Raw genomic sequence first — 13,448 nt, forward strand, 5'->3', positions numbered from 1 at the left:
CCCTATAGGACCAGGTAAGCCTCTACAGCTGAGCAGAGTGAGACAAGTACGCAAATCCTGGCACCTGCCTCAGGGGTGCCTGTGTGGCCCTGGGGAATGTGCACAGCGACAGAACCAGAGGACAGAAGAGGCTGGTGTGAGAGGCAGACGACTCAGATGGGAGTGGGTTTACTAATCTCAAAAGACAAACAAAAGGACAAAATAGAACTATATTGCTCTCCTTTCCTGTAAGTCCTAATGAAAAGAACAGTGATTCATGTTGGGCTATGAGAAAGGATCCCAGTTTGAGAACAGAATATGTGAAAACTGCTAAGAGAGAATTTGGTCACAAAATTATTTATTTATTTGTTGTTCAGGCTGAGTGCAGTGGTGTGATCATAGCTTACTGAGGCCTTGAAATCCTGGGCACATATGATCCTTCTGCCTTAGCCGACTGAGTAGCTGGAATTACAGGCGTGCACCACCATGCTCAACCAATTTAAAAATTTTTTTGTAGAGATGGGGTCTTTGGTCTCGAACTCCTGGGCTCAAGTGATCCTCCCGCCTTGCCTCCCAAAGTGTTGGGATTACAGATGTGAGCCACCGTGCTTGGCCAAAATTCTTCTTTTTGTTTTTTTTAAACCCCATCCCAGACTTCCAGCCATATCCACTATGATAATAGTATATAGTCTATGTATTTCTCTCTCTCTCTCTCTTTTTTTTTTTTTTGAGATGGACTTTTGCTTTTGTCGCCCAGGCTGGAGTGCAATGGTGCGATCTCGGCTTACTGCAACCTCCGCCTCCCGGGTTCAAGCGATTCTCCTGTCTTAGCCTCCCGAGTAGCTGGGATTACAGGCGACCACCACCATGCCCAGCTAATTTTTGTATTTTTAGTAGAGATGGGGTATTTCACCACATTGGCCAGGCTGGTCTCGAACTCCTGACCTCAGGCGATATGTCCGCCTCAGCCTCCCCAAGTGCTGAGATTACAGGCGTGAGCCAGCACACCCAGCCTAGTCTATGTATTTCTTTAATAAAGGAACTTCCCTACCATGTGATCGGGGAAGTATCAGATAGCACAGGAGAGGCATAAGTAATACAAAGGCCAAATAAAAATGAACTGACATAGACAACTGAGTAAACCAAGAGGACACAATGCCAAGGGCACAGTCACACACCTGTTTGCACATCGACATGCTTTCTGCCTTCCACAGGTTCAGGTGTTTGTGGTCTGAGCTGCTCTTGGGCTTGTTTTCTGGCAAGAGCCCTCTTCCTAGCCTCCTGTTGTCTCTGGAGCTCTAGAGAATCAGGCTGTCCGAGCTAACAGTGATAGAAAATACTTCTAGAATTTAGAAAATATTTATTAAAGCATACAGGAACTGCCATTCCAAAAGCAATTCCTGAGTAGTATAAAGGCATTTGTCATAATGTTTCTTGATTATCAGTAACTTCATTAAAATTGTATTGGTACTTTGTCAGATAATTACAAAGATGTTTGACAAAGCATAAAAGTAACTTCAAAGTATGGCAGTTAACTGGAATATATGGGTGCACAATCCTATCTATATATTTAGAAAAATAATAAAAACATTTCCTTTTTAATTTATTCATTGACCTGCTGATCATTCAGGAACATGCTGTTTAATTTCTATGTATTTTTGTAGCTTCCAAGATTCCTCTTATTATTGATTTCTAGTTTTACTTCATTGTGGTCAGCAAAGATATTCGATATGATTTCTACTTTTTTGAATTTGTTCACACATGTTTTGTGGCCTAAGATATGGTCTATTCTGAAGAATGATCCATGTGCTGAAGAAAAAAAATGTGTACTCTGCAGAAGATGGATAAAATGTTCTATAAATATCAGTTAGTCCTAATAGGTCTAGTGTGAAGTTTAACACCAATTTTCTTTTCTGTCTTTCTTTTTCTTTTTTTCCTGATTTTCTGTTTGGATTATCTATTCATTACTGAGAACAGGTCGTTAAAGTCTCCTAATATTAATGCAGTCTATCTCTCCCTTTAGATCTATTCATGTTTGCTTTATATAGTTGGGAGCTCTGGTGTTGGGTGCACGGATATTTATCATTGTTACATCCTCTGGCTGAATTGATCACTTTATTATTACCGAGTGACTGTGTTTCTTTTTACAGTCTTTGATTTGTAGTTTATCTGATGTAAGTATACTCATGCTCTTTTTTGGTTTCTAGTTGCATGGAAAATCTTTTTCCATCCCTTTACTTTCAGTCTATGTGTGTCTCTGTAGGTGAAGTGGGTTTCTTGTAGGAGCATATAGTTGGGTCTCGTTTCTTTATCCAATCAGCTATTCTATGCCTTTTAGTTGGAGAACCGAGTCCTCTTACATTCAGTGTTATTATTGATAAAGCAAGGACTTACTACTACCATTCTGTTGCTTATTTTCTGGTTGTTTTGTATCTCCTTCCTTCTTTATTGTCTTTCTTTGTGTTAAGTGACTTTATCTGGTAGTATATTTTAGTTTGTTGCTTTTAATTTTTGGTGAATCTATTACAGATTTTTGCATTGTGGTTACCATGAGGCTTACAAAAAACATAGATATAACAAGTTGTTTGCAGAGATGACAACTTATCTTAGATCACAAAGAACAGAAGCAAAGAAAAAAAGAAAAAAAATTCTACACTTTAACTCCATCCCCCCACATACTAACTTTTAGTTGTCTCATTGCACATATTTTTATATTACCTACCTCTTAACAGGTTGCTGCAGCTATTACTGTTTTTGATAGTTGTCTTTTGGGCCTCATAGTAGAATTATGAGTGGACTGCATACCACAGTTATAGTATGAGAGTATTCTAGGTTTGTCTATGTACTTAATTTAACCAGTAAGTTTCATACCTTCAAATGTTTTCTTTTGGCACATTAGTGTTTTTTTGTTGTTGTTGTTCAGGCTGAAGAATTCCCTTCAACACTTCTTGTAAGATGGGCTGGTGGCTGAATTTGCTCAGCTTTTATTTGTCTAGGAAAGACTATCTCTCCTTCATATTTGAGGGATAACTTTGTGGATACAATATTGTTAGATGATTTTTTTTCTTTCAGCACTTTGAAAATATCACCCCAGTCCCTCCTGGTCATCTCACTCCCTCCTGGCCTGTACAGTTTCCACTGAGAAGTCTGCTGCCAGATGGATTGGAGCTCCTTCATGTATGCTATTTGCTTCTTTTCTCTTGCTGCTTTTGGGATTCTTTTTTTGTCCTTGACCTTTGAGAGCTTGATTATTCTATGGGGTATTATTTGGTGTGAATCTGTTTGGTATTCTCTGACCTTCCTGTACCTGGATATCTATCTCTTTCTCAAGTTTTGGAAAGTTTTCTGTTAGTATTTCTTAAAACAAGCTTCCCACTCCTTGCTCTTCCTCAATTCCCTCTTGAACACAAGTAATTCTTAGCTTTGATCCTTTAGGGGTAATTTTCTATATCTTATAAGCAGTCTTTGTTTCTTCTCATTCTTTTTTCTCCTCAGACTGTGTATTTTCAAGTAGTCTGTCTTTGTCTTCATGTTCACTGATTCTTTCCTCTGCTTGATTCATTCTGTTGTTGAAAGCCTCTAATAAATTTTTCAGTTCAACAAATGTATTACTCAGCTCCAAGATTTCTGCTTGATTTTTAAAAATTATTTCAATCTCTTTGTTAAATTTCTCTAACAAATTTCTAAATTGCTTTTCTGTGTTATCTTAGACATCACTGAATTTCCTTAAGACTGCTATTTTGAATTTTTGGTCAAAGAGCTCACATCCTGCCATCTCATTAGGGCCAGTTACTGATTCCTTGCTTTGTCCCTTTAAGTAGGTCATGGTTCTCTGTTTGCTGTTGTTTCATGTGGATGGACGTCTATGTCTCTGCACTGAAGGATTATTTAGTCCAGTCTAATCTGTCTGGCTTGTTTTGCTTTTTATTGGATATATTTTCTTAGAGATTTTTTTTTTCCTTTTTTGAGACAGAGTCTCGCTCTGTCACCCTGGCTGGAGTGCAGTGGTGTGATCTTGGCTCACTGCAACCTCTGCCTCCTGGGTTCAAGCGATTCTCCTGACTCAGCCTCTCAAGTAGCTGGGATTACAGGTGCCCGCCACCATGCCTGGCTAATTTTTGTATTTTTAGTAGACGTGGGGTTTCATCATATTGGTCAGGCTGGTCTCGAACTAATGACCTCAAGCGATCTGCCTGCCTTGGCCTCCCAAAGTGCTGGGATTACAGGCATGAGACACTGAGCCCCGACAGAGATCCTTTATCACTAGATTGCTGCCTCCTTTTTGGCTCTAGGTGGTGCCTTAAGGCCAGGTTCACCTGGCTCTAGTAAATGATCAGAGCACTGCCCATCCTGAATGGGGGAGGTCCCAAAGGGGATACACTGGTAGTGTGACTGGCTAGGGGTTTGTGCCCAGGGGACCGGTACAATGTTAGCTCCTACAGTGTGGTGCTGCTGAACAGCCACTCTGATTTGGTGTTTCCTTTGGTTGAGTTATACAGCAGAGTGTCCAGGGCTGGGGATGGTAGTCTCACCTCCCCATTTTGTTTTTGGCTGTACTCAGGGGTATTTCTCTCTTCAGGAACTCATGATGCTTCTGGTGGGTTGAATTTCCTGCCAGGAAACCCAACATGGTAGGGAAACTAGTTGTCCACCTTGATCTTTTTCCAGTGCAGAAATCACAAGTCAGAGATAAAGCCTTGTGATGGTTAATACTGAGTGTCAACTTGATTGGATTGAAGGATACCAAGTACTGATCCTGGGTGTGTCTCAGGGTGTTGCCAAAAGAGACTATCATCTGAGTCAGTAGGCTGGGAAAGGCAGACCCACCCTTAATCGGGGTGGGCACAATCTAATCAACTGCCAGAGTGGCTAGAATATAAGCAGGCAGAAAAATGTGGAAAGAGAGACTGGCCTAGCCTCCCAGCCTACATCTTTCTCCTGTGCTGGATGCTTCCTGCCCTTGAACACTGAACTCCAAGTTCTTCAGTTTTGGAACCTGGACTGGCTCTCCTTGCTCCTCAGCCTGCAGATGGCCTATTGTGGGACCTTGTGATTGTGTGACTTAATACTTAATAAACTCTCCTTTATATATATATATCTATATATATCTATATATCTATATATATATATATGTATCTATTCCATTTGTTCTGTCCCTCTAGAGAACCCTAATACAATCCTCCACACCCTTAGTGCCAGGCAGACTAGAAGGAGAGATACTGTAGACATGAACATCTGATTCTCCTACCATCTCCTTGAAGCTTTTTCACTTTTCTGTAGCCCTGGGAACTGCTTCTTCCTTCTGCTTGAGCTCTAGAATATTGCTGGTGGTAATCTTGGCACTGTACATTTGTTCTTGATTTTCTTTTGCAGAGGGAGTGAAGCCAGCCTGCTTCTATGCTGCCATTTTGGAACTCCTGAAAAATATTTTCACTGGATTAGAATTAGAGCTTGATAGTTCTTTAAGGACTTGAAAAATATTGTGCCACTTTCTTGTCTCCATGTTTTAGGTAAGAAATCCACTGCCATTTAAATCATTGTTCTCCTTTAGCTAACGTGTAATTTCTTTCTGGCTAATTTCAAAATTTTTTTTTTAATTTTCAAAAGTTTGATCTTGATTTGTCTTGGATAGATTTCTTTGGGTTTATCCTCTTGGGGGGTCACTTGGCTTCTTGGATCTGTAGGCCTTTTGCCAAATTTGTGGAATTTTCAAGCACGATTTCTTCAAATATTTTTCCATCTCATAGTTTTCCTCCTCTCCTTCTAGGATTCCAACAACATGAATGTAAATCTTTGTGATTGTTCTTCTGCTCTCTCAGGCTTTTTTTTTTTTTGGTCTATTTTCTCTCTGTTCAGCTGAATAACTTCTGTTCTTCATTGATTCTTCTTCAAATTCACTGACTGTTTCCTATGCCATTTCCAATGTACTACTGAGTCCATCCAGTGAGTTTATTTTAGTTATTGTATTTTTCAGTTCTATAAGTTTCCATTTGGTTCACTTTTGTATCTTGTATTTCTTTGCTAAGATTTTTTTATTTGTTTCAAGAGTGTCTATAATTGTTCACTTTTCATTGAAACATTTTTGATTGTTGCTTTAAAATCCTTGTCAGGTAATTCCCACATCTGAGTTATCTTGGTTTTGTCATTTCTTGATTGTCTTTTCTCATGCATGTTGTGACTGTCCTGATTCTTGTATGATGAATGATTTTTGTTTGTATCCTGGCTATTTTGGGTATTATATTTTAAGACTTTGGATTCTATTTAATTTTTCAGTAGGAAGTCACCCTTTTTGTTTTAGTGCACAAGCCTGAGTGGGGTTGGAAGTTCAACTTCCTGCTGGGCCCCACTGACACCACCTCAACAAAAGCAGAGGGTCAACTTGTACCAACACATTGGTGCCAGGTGGGGGTGGTAGTTCAGCTCCTTTCTAGGCTCTGTCGACACTGGTGGTGGTGTAGGGCGAGTGCAGCATTGACTAGCACTGCCTCATACCACCTTGTTACTGCCAGATAGGACTGCAATTCAGCTACCCACTGGGTTTGCTGGCACCACCCCAGAAAGAGTGGGGCACTGACTTGTGCCATCTCCTACTACCTCATTGGTACTGGGTGAAGGTGACAGTTCAGCTTCCTGCTCCACCCTTGTTGATACCACCTCAGTGGGAGAAGCAGGGAACCCCTGGAGGTTCTAATGCAGGAGATCCAGGATAGGGCTGAAGCATATATACATACATACATATATATGTTTATTAAGTTAACCATTGCTTCAGACTAATAGATGTTCCCCAACTTATGTGGTTTATGATTTTTCAGCTTTATGATACAAAAGTATCCACAGAAAATGTACTTTGAATACTCATACAATCATTCTATTTTTCACTTTAATATTTCATAAATTATATGAGATGTTCAGTACTTTATTATAAAATAGGCTTTGTGTTAGATGATTTTTCCCAACTGTAGGCTAATGAGCACTGTTTTTTTTTTTTTTTTTTTTTTGTAGACAGGGTCTCATTCTGGGAACATACCTTAGGTGGGTTCTTCACATCCCTCATTTGACATTCAACAACATTCTCTCTAATGTGGATTTGAATGCTATTATTCATCTTTAACTTCTTTTTAATCACGTATTTCTTGATACTCCCTGCCTCAGACTCCGATACAGGCACACTGAGCTTCCCTCAATTCCTTAACATTCTAGGTTGTATTTTTGTTTTTGTTTTTGTTTTTTGAGACAGGGTTTTCCCTCTGTCACCCAGGCTGGAGTGCAGTGGTGTGATCACAGCTCACTGCAGCCTTGTCCTCCTGGGCTCAATCAATCCTTCTGCCTCAGCCTCCCAAGTAGCTGGGACTACAGGGGCATGCCACCATGCCCAGCTAATTTTTGTGGGTTTTTTTTTTTTTTTGTAGAGACAGGGTTACCCCACATTGCCCAGGCTGGTCTCAAGCGCCTGGGCTCAAGTGATCTGCCCACCTTGGCCTCCCAAACTGCTAGGATTACAGGCGTGAGCCACCACGCCTGGCCTCTGAGCATATTTAAGGTAGGCTATGCTATGTTATGGTGTTCGGCAGGTTTGGTGTTTTAAATTCATTTTCAGTGTTCAGTGGGTTTATTGGGACGTAACCTCATCGTAAGTGGAGGAGCATCTCTATCACCATCTTGTATTAGGCACTTATATGTCATATACTGTTTATGGATTCACTTGTATTTCATTTCTGTGCCAAGAACTCACCACCCTTAATATCATACCATGTCTTACTCGTCTCTGTATCCTAGGTACCCAGAACAGGACCTAAAACTCAATAAATATTTGTTGAGTGAATTAAAGAAGCAGAATTCAGACTTTTTGATTAAATAATGATAATTGTATTAGAGTATGAGATAATCTAAACAAATCTAGATGCAATAGACAAGTGCCACTCAAAATGTGGGCCTCTGGCTAGTGTCTATAAACTATTTGAACTGGTCTGTAACAATTTAAGTACAGAAATTGAGAGTAAAAGTTTAGAAATGTTTAGAATGGCAGAGTTCTGTTGAATCTAATGAAAAATTGGGGCTTTTTCTTTTGAGATGGAGTCTCGCTCTGTCGCCAGACTGGAGTGCAGTGGTGTGATCTCGGCTCACTGCAACTTCCGCCTCCCGGGTTCAAGCAATTCTCCTGCCTCAGCCTCCCGAGTAGCTGGGACTACAGGCGAGCGCCACCACACCCAGCTAATTTTTGTACTTTTAGTAGAGACAGGGTTTCACCATGTTGGCCAGAATGGTCTTGATCTCCTGACCTCGTGATCTGCCCGCCTTGGCCTCCCAAAGTGCTGGGATTACAGGCGTGAGCCACCGCGCCCGGCCAACTGGGGCTTGCTTTTTTTTTTTTTTTTTTTTTTTAGCTAATTCTTTTTTTGTGGTAAAACACACATAATGTAAAATTTATCACCTTAACCATTTTTAAGTATAAAATTCAGTGGTATTAATTACATTCACATTGTTCTATCACTGTCACCATCCTCTATCTCTGGAACTCTTTTCACCTTGCAAAACTGAAACTCTACACTCATTAAACAATAACTCCCTCCCTGGCCCCCTCATCCCCCAGCTCCTGGAAACTGTCACTGGGCTTCTATTTGTATGTCTTTTTAAAAATTTCATTTTTATAGTAATTCATCTTTATTTTATGAATGTTTTAGTCTGCAATGGATTAGAAATTAACACCAAGAAACTGATCCTTCCCCATAGATAATGTGAGAACACGGTGTTAGACTATTCAAACTGAACTTACCAGTGGCCCTGTCTGGAGTGCATAAGTGTTACCTCGAATTACCCTTCTGTCATACATTATGTTTCCATAATGCATAGGTTCTTCATCTCTGTAAAACAGAAAATTCTGTATAACCACTTTAATAGAGTATTGGTATCTATGAAGTAACTCATTTTCAATAGGATTTAGACTAAAATCAATATATTTTAAGAAAATAAATTTCTGTTTTAGTGTGGTCCATAAAATAAGGAGGTAAATGGATACAATTTATGTAATGCTTACTATATGCCAGGTCCTTCATGTACATTATTTTATTTATTATTCACAATAAGCTGCAAGTTGGGAATTATGATTCCTTTTTCAGAAGGGGAAACAGACTCAGGAATCTGCCCAAGGTCACCTTGCTAGTAAGTGGCAGGACTAGATTTAGGTTGTAAATCTGTATGACTTTAGTAAATATGAAAATGGCCCATTTGAAAAGGAGCCTTCTTTAAAGTACTGAAAAAAGCTTGATTCAAAGATTGAAAAGTTACACTAATAAAAAAATGGGGCTTAAAAATTAAGTCAATTTTCTCATTGTTCTTTAAACCCAAATATATTTTTTAAAGTTATTGTTTAAAATGTTAATACTATTTTCGAGCCTGGCCAACATGGTGAAACGCTGTCTGTACTAAAAATACAAAATTAGCCAGGCCTGGTGGCCCGCACCTGTAATCCCAGCTGCTCTGGAGCCTGAGGCATGATAATGGTTTCAGCCCAGGAGGCAGAGGTTGCTGTGAGCTGAGATTGGGCTACTGAACTCCAGCCTAGAAGACAGAGAAAGACTTTGTCTCAAAAAATAAATAAATAAATAAGAAATAAAATAAAATATTAATTTCAGTGATCGAATGATTGCTAGTAAAAAATACAAAAACACAGTTGATATTTCCATTCAAAGTTATTTCAATTATATATTGCTTATAGCTAAGACACTAAACATTGCCCTACACCAATAACAGTACTCTATGGGAAATGATTCTGAGTGGGGTATAAGTTGCTTTTTTATCATATATTGAAGCCACTATTGAACATTCTAACAAGTTTCATTTCTTGTATTAATGGATCTCTGGGCAGTATTAAGCCCAGCTGGCCACTCCTTCACTGAAGCATTCTCTTTCCTAGGCCTCTGTGTTACCACTATAATCTTCTGATTGTTTTTCTACTACTTCTCTAACACCTTTTTCTTAGCCTTTGTTTGCAGTTCCTCCCATACTGGAGGATTTCCTCCGGGCTCAGCCTTCTCTTATCCTTAGTTGACCTCATCCATCTTCAAGACTTCAATTATAATCCATATACCCAAAACTCTCAATTTTTATTTTTAGCTGAGAACTCTTCTCTCAACTCTAGGCATATCCAGTTGCCCAATGACATCTCACTATATTACCTGGAAGGCAACCTCAGAATTGAACTAATTATCACTCTCCCATTCCAACTCATTACTTCTTCAGTGTTTCCTATTTCATTAAATGGTACTACTAACTACATAGTTGGCTTAAAATAACGCATTTATTCTCAGAATTCTGCAGTTTAGATGTCCAAAATGGGTGTCAACAGGGCTGCACTCCTCCTGGAGGTCCTGGGGAGAATGTTTCTTTGCCTTTTCCAGCCTCTAGAGACTGCCCTCATTCCCTGGCTTGTGGTCGCCTTCCAGTCAGCATTTGTGTGATTCTGACCTTTGCTTCTAATGACACATCTCCTTCTATGACTCAGACTCCTGTGCCTTCTTCTTTCACTTTATTTTTATTTTTATTTTTTTTGAGACAGAGTCTCACTCTGTCACCCAGGCTGGACTGCAGAGGTGCAATCTTGGCTCACTGCAAGCTCCGCCTCCTGGGTTCATGCCATTCTCCTGCCTCAGCCTCCCGAGTAGCTGGGACTACAGGCGCCCGCCACCACGCCCGGCTCATTTTTTTTTGTATTTTTTTAGTAGAGACGGGGTTTCACCGTGTTAGCCAGGATGGTTTGGATCTCCTGACCTCGTGATCCGCCCACCTTAGCCTCCCAAAGTACTGGGATTACAGGCGTGAGCCACCGTGCCCATCCTTCTTCTTTTACTTTTAAGGCCCCACTGTGATTCTACCGGGCCCACCTGGATAAGCCAGGCTAATTTCCCATCTCAAGATCTCCCATCTCAAGATCCTTAATGTAATCACATCTCAAAGTCCCTTTTACCACATAACATGTTCACAGGTTCTGGGGACTAGGAAGAGGACATCTTTGGGGAATCATTATTCTGCCCTCTACAGTGATTTTAAACCTTATTTGATCTGAGTAAAAATAAAAATAAAAAAAGGTATGTTCTAAGGTTTTAATTCATTTGCATTAAAAATGTTATTTTATTGGAAGGGTTATATATCCTTTACCAAAGGATTTGTAAAATGAGGGGATGTCATTAGAACAATTGTCTTTTGACACATGCCTAAAAGTGAATTTAATGGCATTTATGATCACCCAACTACCAAGAAATACATAAAAGATGTATTACATTCTCTTGTTTGTAAATGAGAAGACTAGTATTCAAATGTTCTCTTTCAGCTTTATAATCCTATGAAAAGGTGGAAGTTCTTGATTCACATTAGACTTGTGTTAAATTTCTAGACCCTTTCAAAGGAAAAATCAGATACTCCCATTTCTGTATTTGTGTAACTGACTTCTCATACCTAAGTAAAACCTCACAGCTTTCCAATTAAGTTTCATTTTTTGGTTTCAGCCCAGTTATATATACCCAATCAAGATAATTTAGAACCTTGACTCCCTTCAGTCATAAGTTAGTTATCCATTCCAGCCATGTGTCATCTGAAAAACTGAAGATTTATCCAGTTCAACATAAAATTTTGAACAGGAAAGAACTAAACGACATTCTAGGATAGAGACAGATTGACACAAAAGCATACTCTTTTTGGATATGGTCATTTAGTTACTCACCAGCAAGTACTAAAAGTACTGCTGTGGTCTGGATATGGTTTGTCGTCTCCACTAAAACTCACATGGAAATTTAATTTCCAATATGGCAGTGTTGGGAAGTGGGGCCTAGTGGGAGGTGTTTGGAACATGGGTGGATCCCTCATGAATGGCTTGGCACCAGTTCTCGCAGTAGTGAGGGAACTCTTACTCTCAAGAGACTGGATTAAGTTCTCACAGGACTAGTTCCAGAGACAGCAAGTTGCTACAAAATGAGGTACTTCCTCCTGTTTGGCCACTTCCCACGGATCTGCTTCCCCTTTGACCTTCTCCATCATGTTATGAAACAACAAGAAAAGCCCTCACTAGAAGGCAAGCAGATGCCAGCACCATGCTCTTGTACTTCTCAGTCTGCAGAGCTGTGAGCTAAATACATCTCTTTATAGACTATCCAGTTTCAGATACTCTGTTAGAGCAACATAAGATGGATTAAGACAAGTACTCTCCTGAACACTTTTTTTTTTTTTTTTTTTTCTGAGACAGAGTTTCGCTTTGTCGCCCAGGCTGGAGTGCAGTGGCGTGATCTTGGCTCACTGCAACCTCCGCCTTCCGGGTTTAAGTGATCCTCCTGCGTCAGCCTCCCAAGTACCTGGGATTACAGGCACATGCCACCATGCCTGGCTACTCTCCTGAATACTTAAAAAATATTTTATTCATAAGGATATCAGAGGAGAATATTATCCTTATCCATAAGCAAATTATGGATAAAATATCAGTATTTTATCCATTAGGATATCAATGATTATGATTTGTAAGATACTACTTCCTCAAAATTGAGATTTTTCTGTCTTGTGCATTACTCAGATATACTAATAAACTAATCAATAGATTACTTCAATATACTAATCAACTATCAGAAAAGTTGTTCCTAATGAACCACCATTGATTCTTGTTTCTAATCTGTTGGTCTGATTGGATAGTAATGATTTGTAAGCAACCACTTAAAGGCACCAGAAAGTGTTTTTGGAAGGATTAGAAAATTTTAAAATTGAATCCTTTTCTAATATAAATGATCACTCTTCAAATTTAAATTTTCTATTTTAGTTTTCTTACAGTGATAGACATCTCTTATAGAAAAAGAATTTGTTAGAACAAGATAATTATGAATTTAGAAAGAGCGTTTGAAATAAGCATCAATAATTACATTGTTGATGTTCAATCATCAGTTTGGCAATTCGTATTAAGTGCTTACTATGTACCAGGCGTTGTACTAGGTGAACAAAAGATGCAAAAGTTCCTGCATCCATGGAGCTTGCATTCCTATAAAGTTCTGCTGAATTCAACATTTGAGGCTTATGGAAAGAACTTCAGAGAACCGTTTAACTTTAAGAGAACTTTAAGAGCTTATGTTTTTTTTGCTGGGTGTGGTGGCTCAGGCCTGTAATCCCAGCATTTTGGGAGGCCGAGGCGGGCGGATCACGAGGTCAGGAGATCGAGAGTATCCTGGCTAACATGGTGAAACCCCGTCTCTACTAAAAAAATACAAAAAAAAAAAAAAAAAAAAAAAAAAAGAGCCGGGCGTGGTGGCGGGCGCCTGTAGTCCCAGCTACTTGGGAGGCTGAGGCAGGAGAATGGCGTGAACCCGGGAGGTGGAGGTTGCAGTGAGCCGAGATCGTGCCACTGCACTCCAGCCTGGGCGACAGAGCGAGACTCCGTCTCAAAAAAAAAAAAAAAAGAAAAAAAAAAAGGCTTATGTTTTGTTTTTTTCTTTCCTATG

The 13,448-nt window shown here is 39.6% G+C and overlaps 1 protein-coding gene across 8 annotated transcripts in view; it reads right to left on the bottom strand.

Moving 5' to 3' along the window:
- RSPH3 (radial spoke head 3) overlaps window positions 1–13,448 on the bottom strand; it is a 52,976-nt gene that overhangs the window by 38,092 nt on the left and 1,436 nt on the right. For 6 of the 8 annotated variants that reach the window (XR_010157801.1, XR_010157803.1, XR_010157800.1 and 3 more), the window contains exons 2-3: window positions 8,753–8,840; window positions 1,158–1,299 (exon numbers count right to left, since the gene is read on the bottom strand). Coding sequence is in view for 2 of the 8 variants with exons in the window: in XM_001147232.8 (XP_001147232.2) it covers window positions 1,158–1,299; window positions 8,753–8,840 (230 nt within the window). In the remaining 6 variants the exon portion in view is untranslated. The remainder of the gene's footprint in view (window positions 1–1,157; window positions 1,300–8,752; window positions 8,841–13,448) is intronic. The other 2 variants (XR_010157804.1, XM_003311567.7) reach the window with 1 other exon arrangement.

This window comes from Pan troglodytes, chromosome 5 (genome assembly GCF_028858775.2).
Source record: "Pan troglodytes isolate AG18354 chromosome 5, NHGRI_mPanTro3-v2.0_pri, whole genome shotgun sequence".
Classification (NCBI taxonomy): Eukaryota; Metazoa; Chordata; class Mammalia; order Primates; family Hominidae; genus Pan; species Pan troglodytes.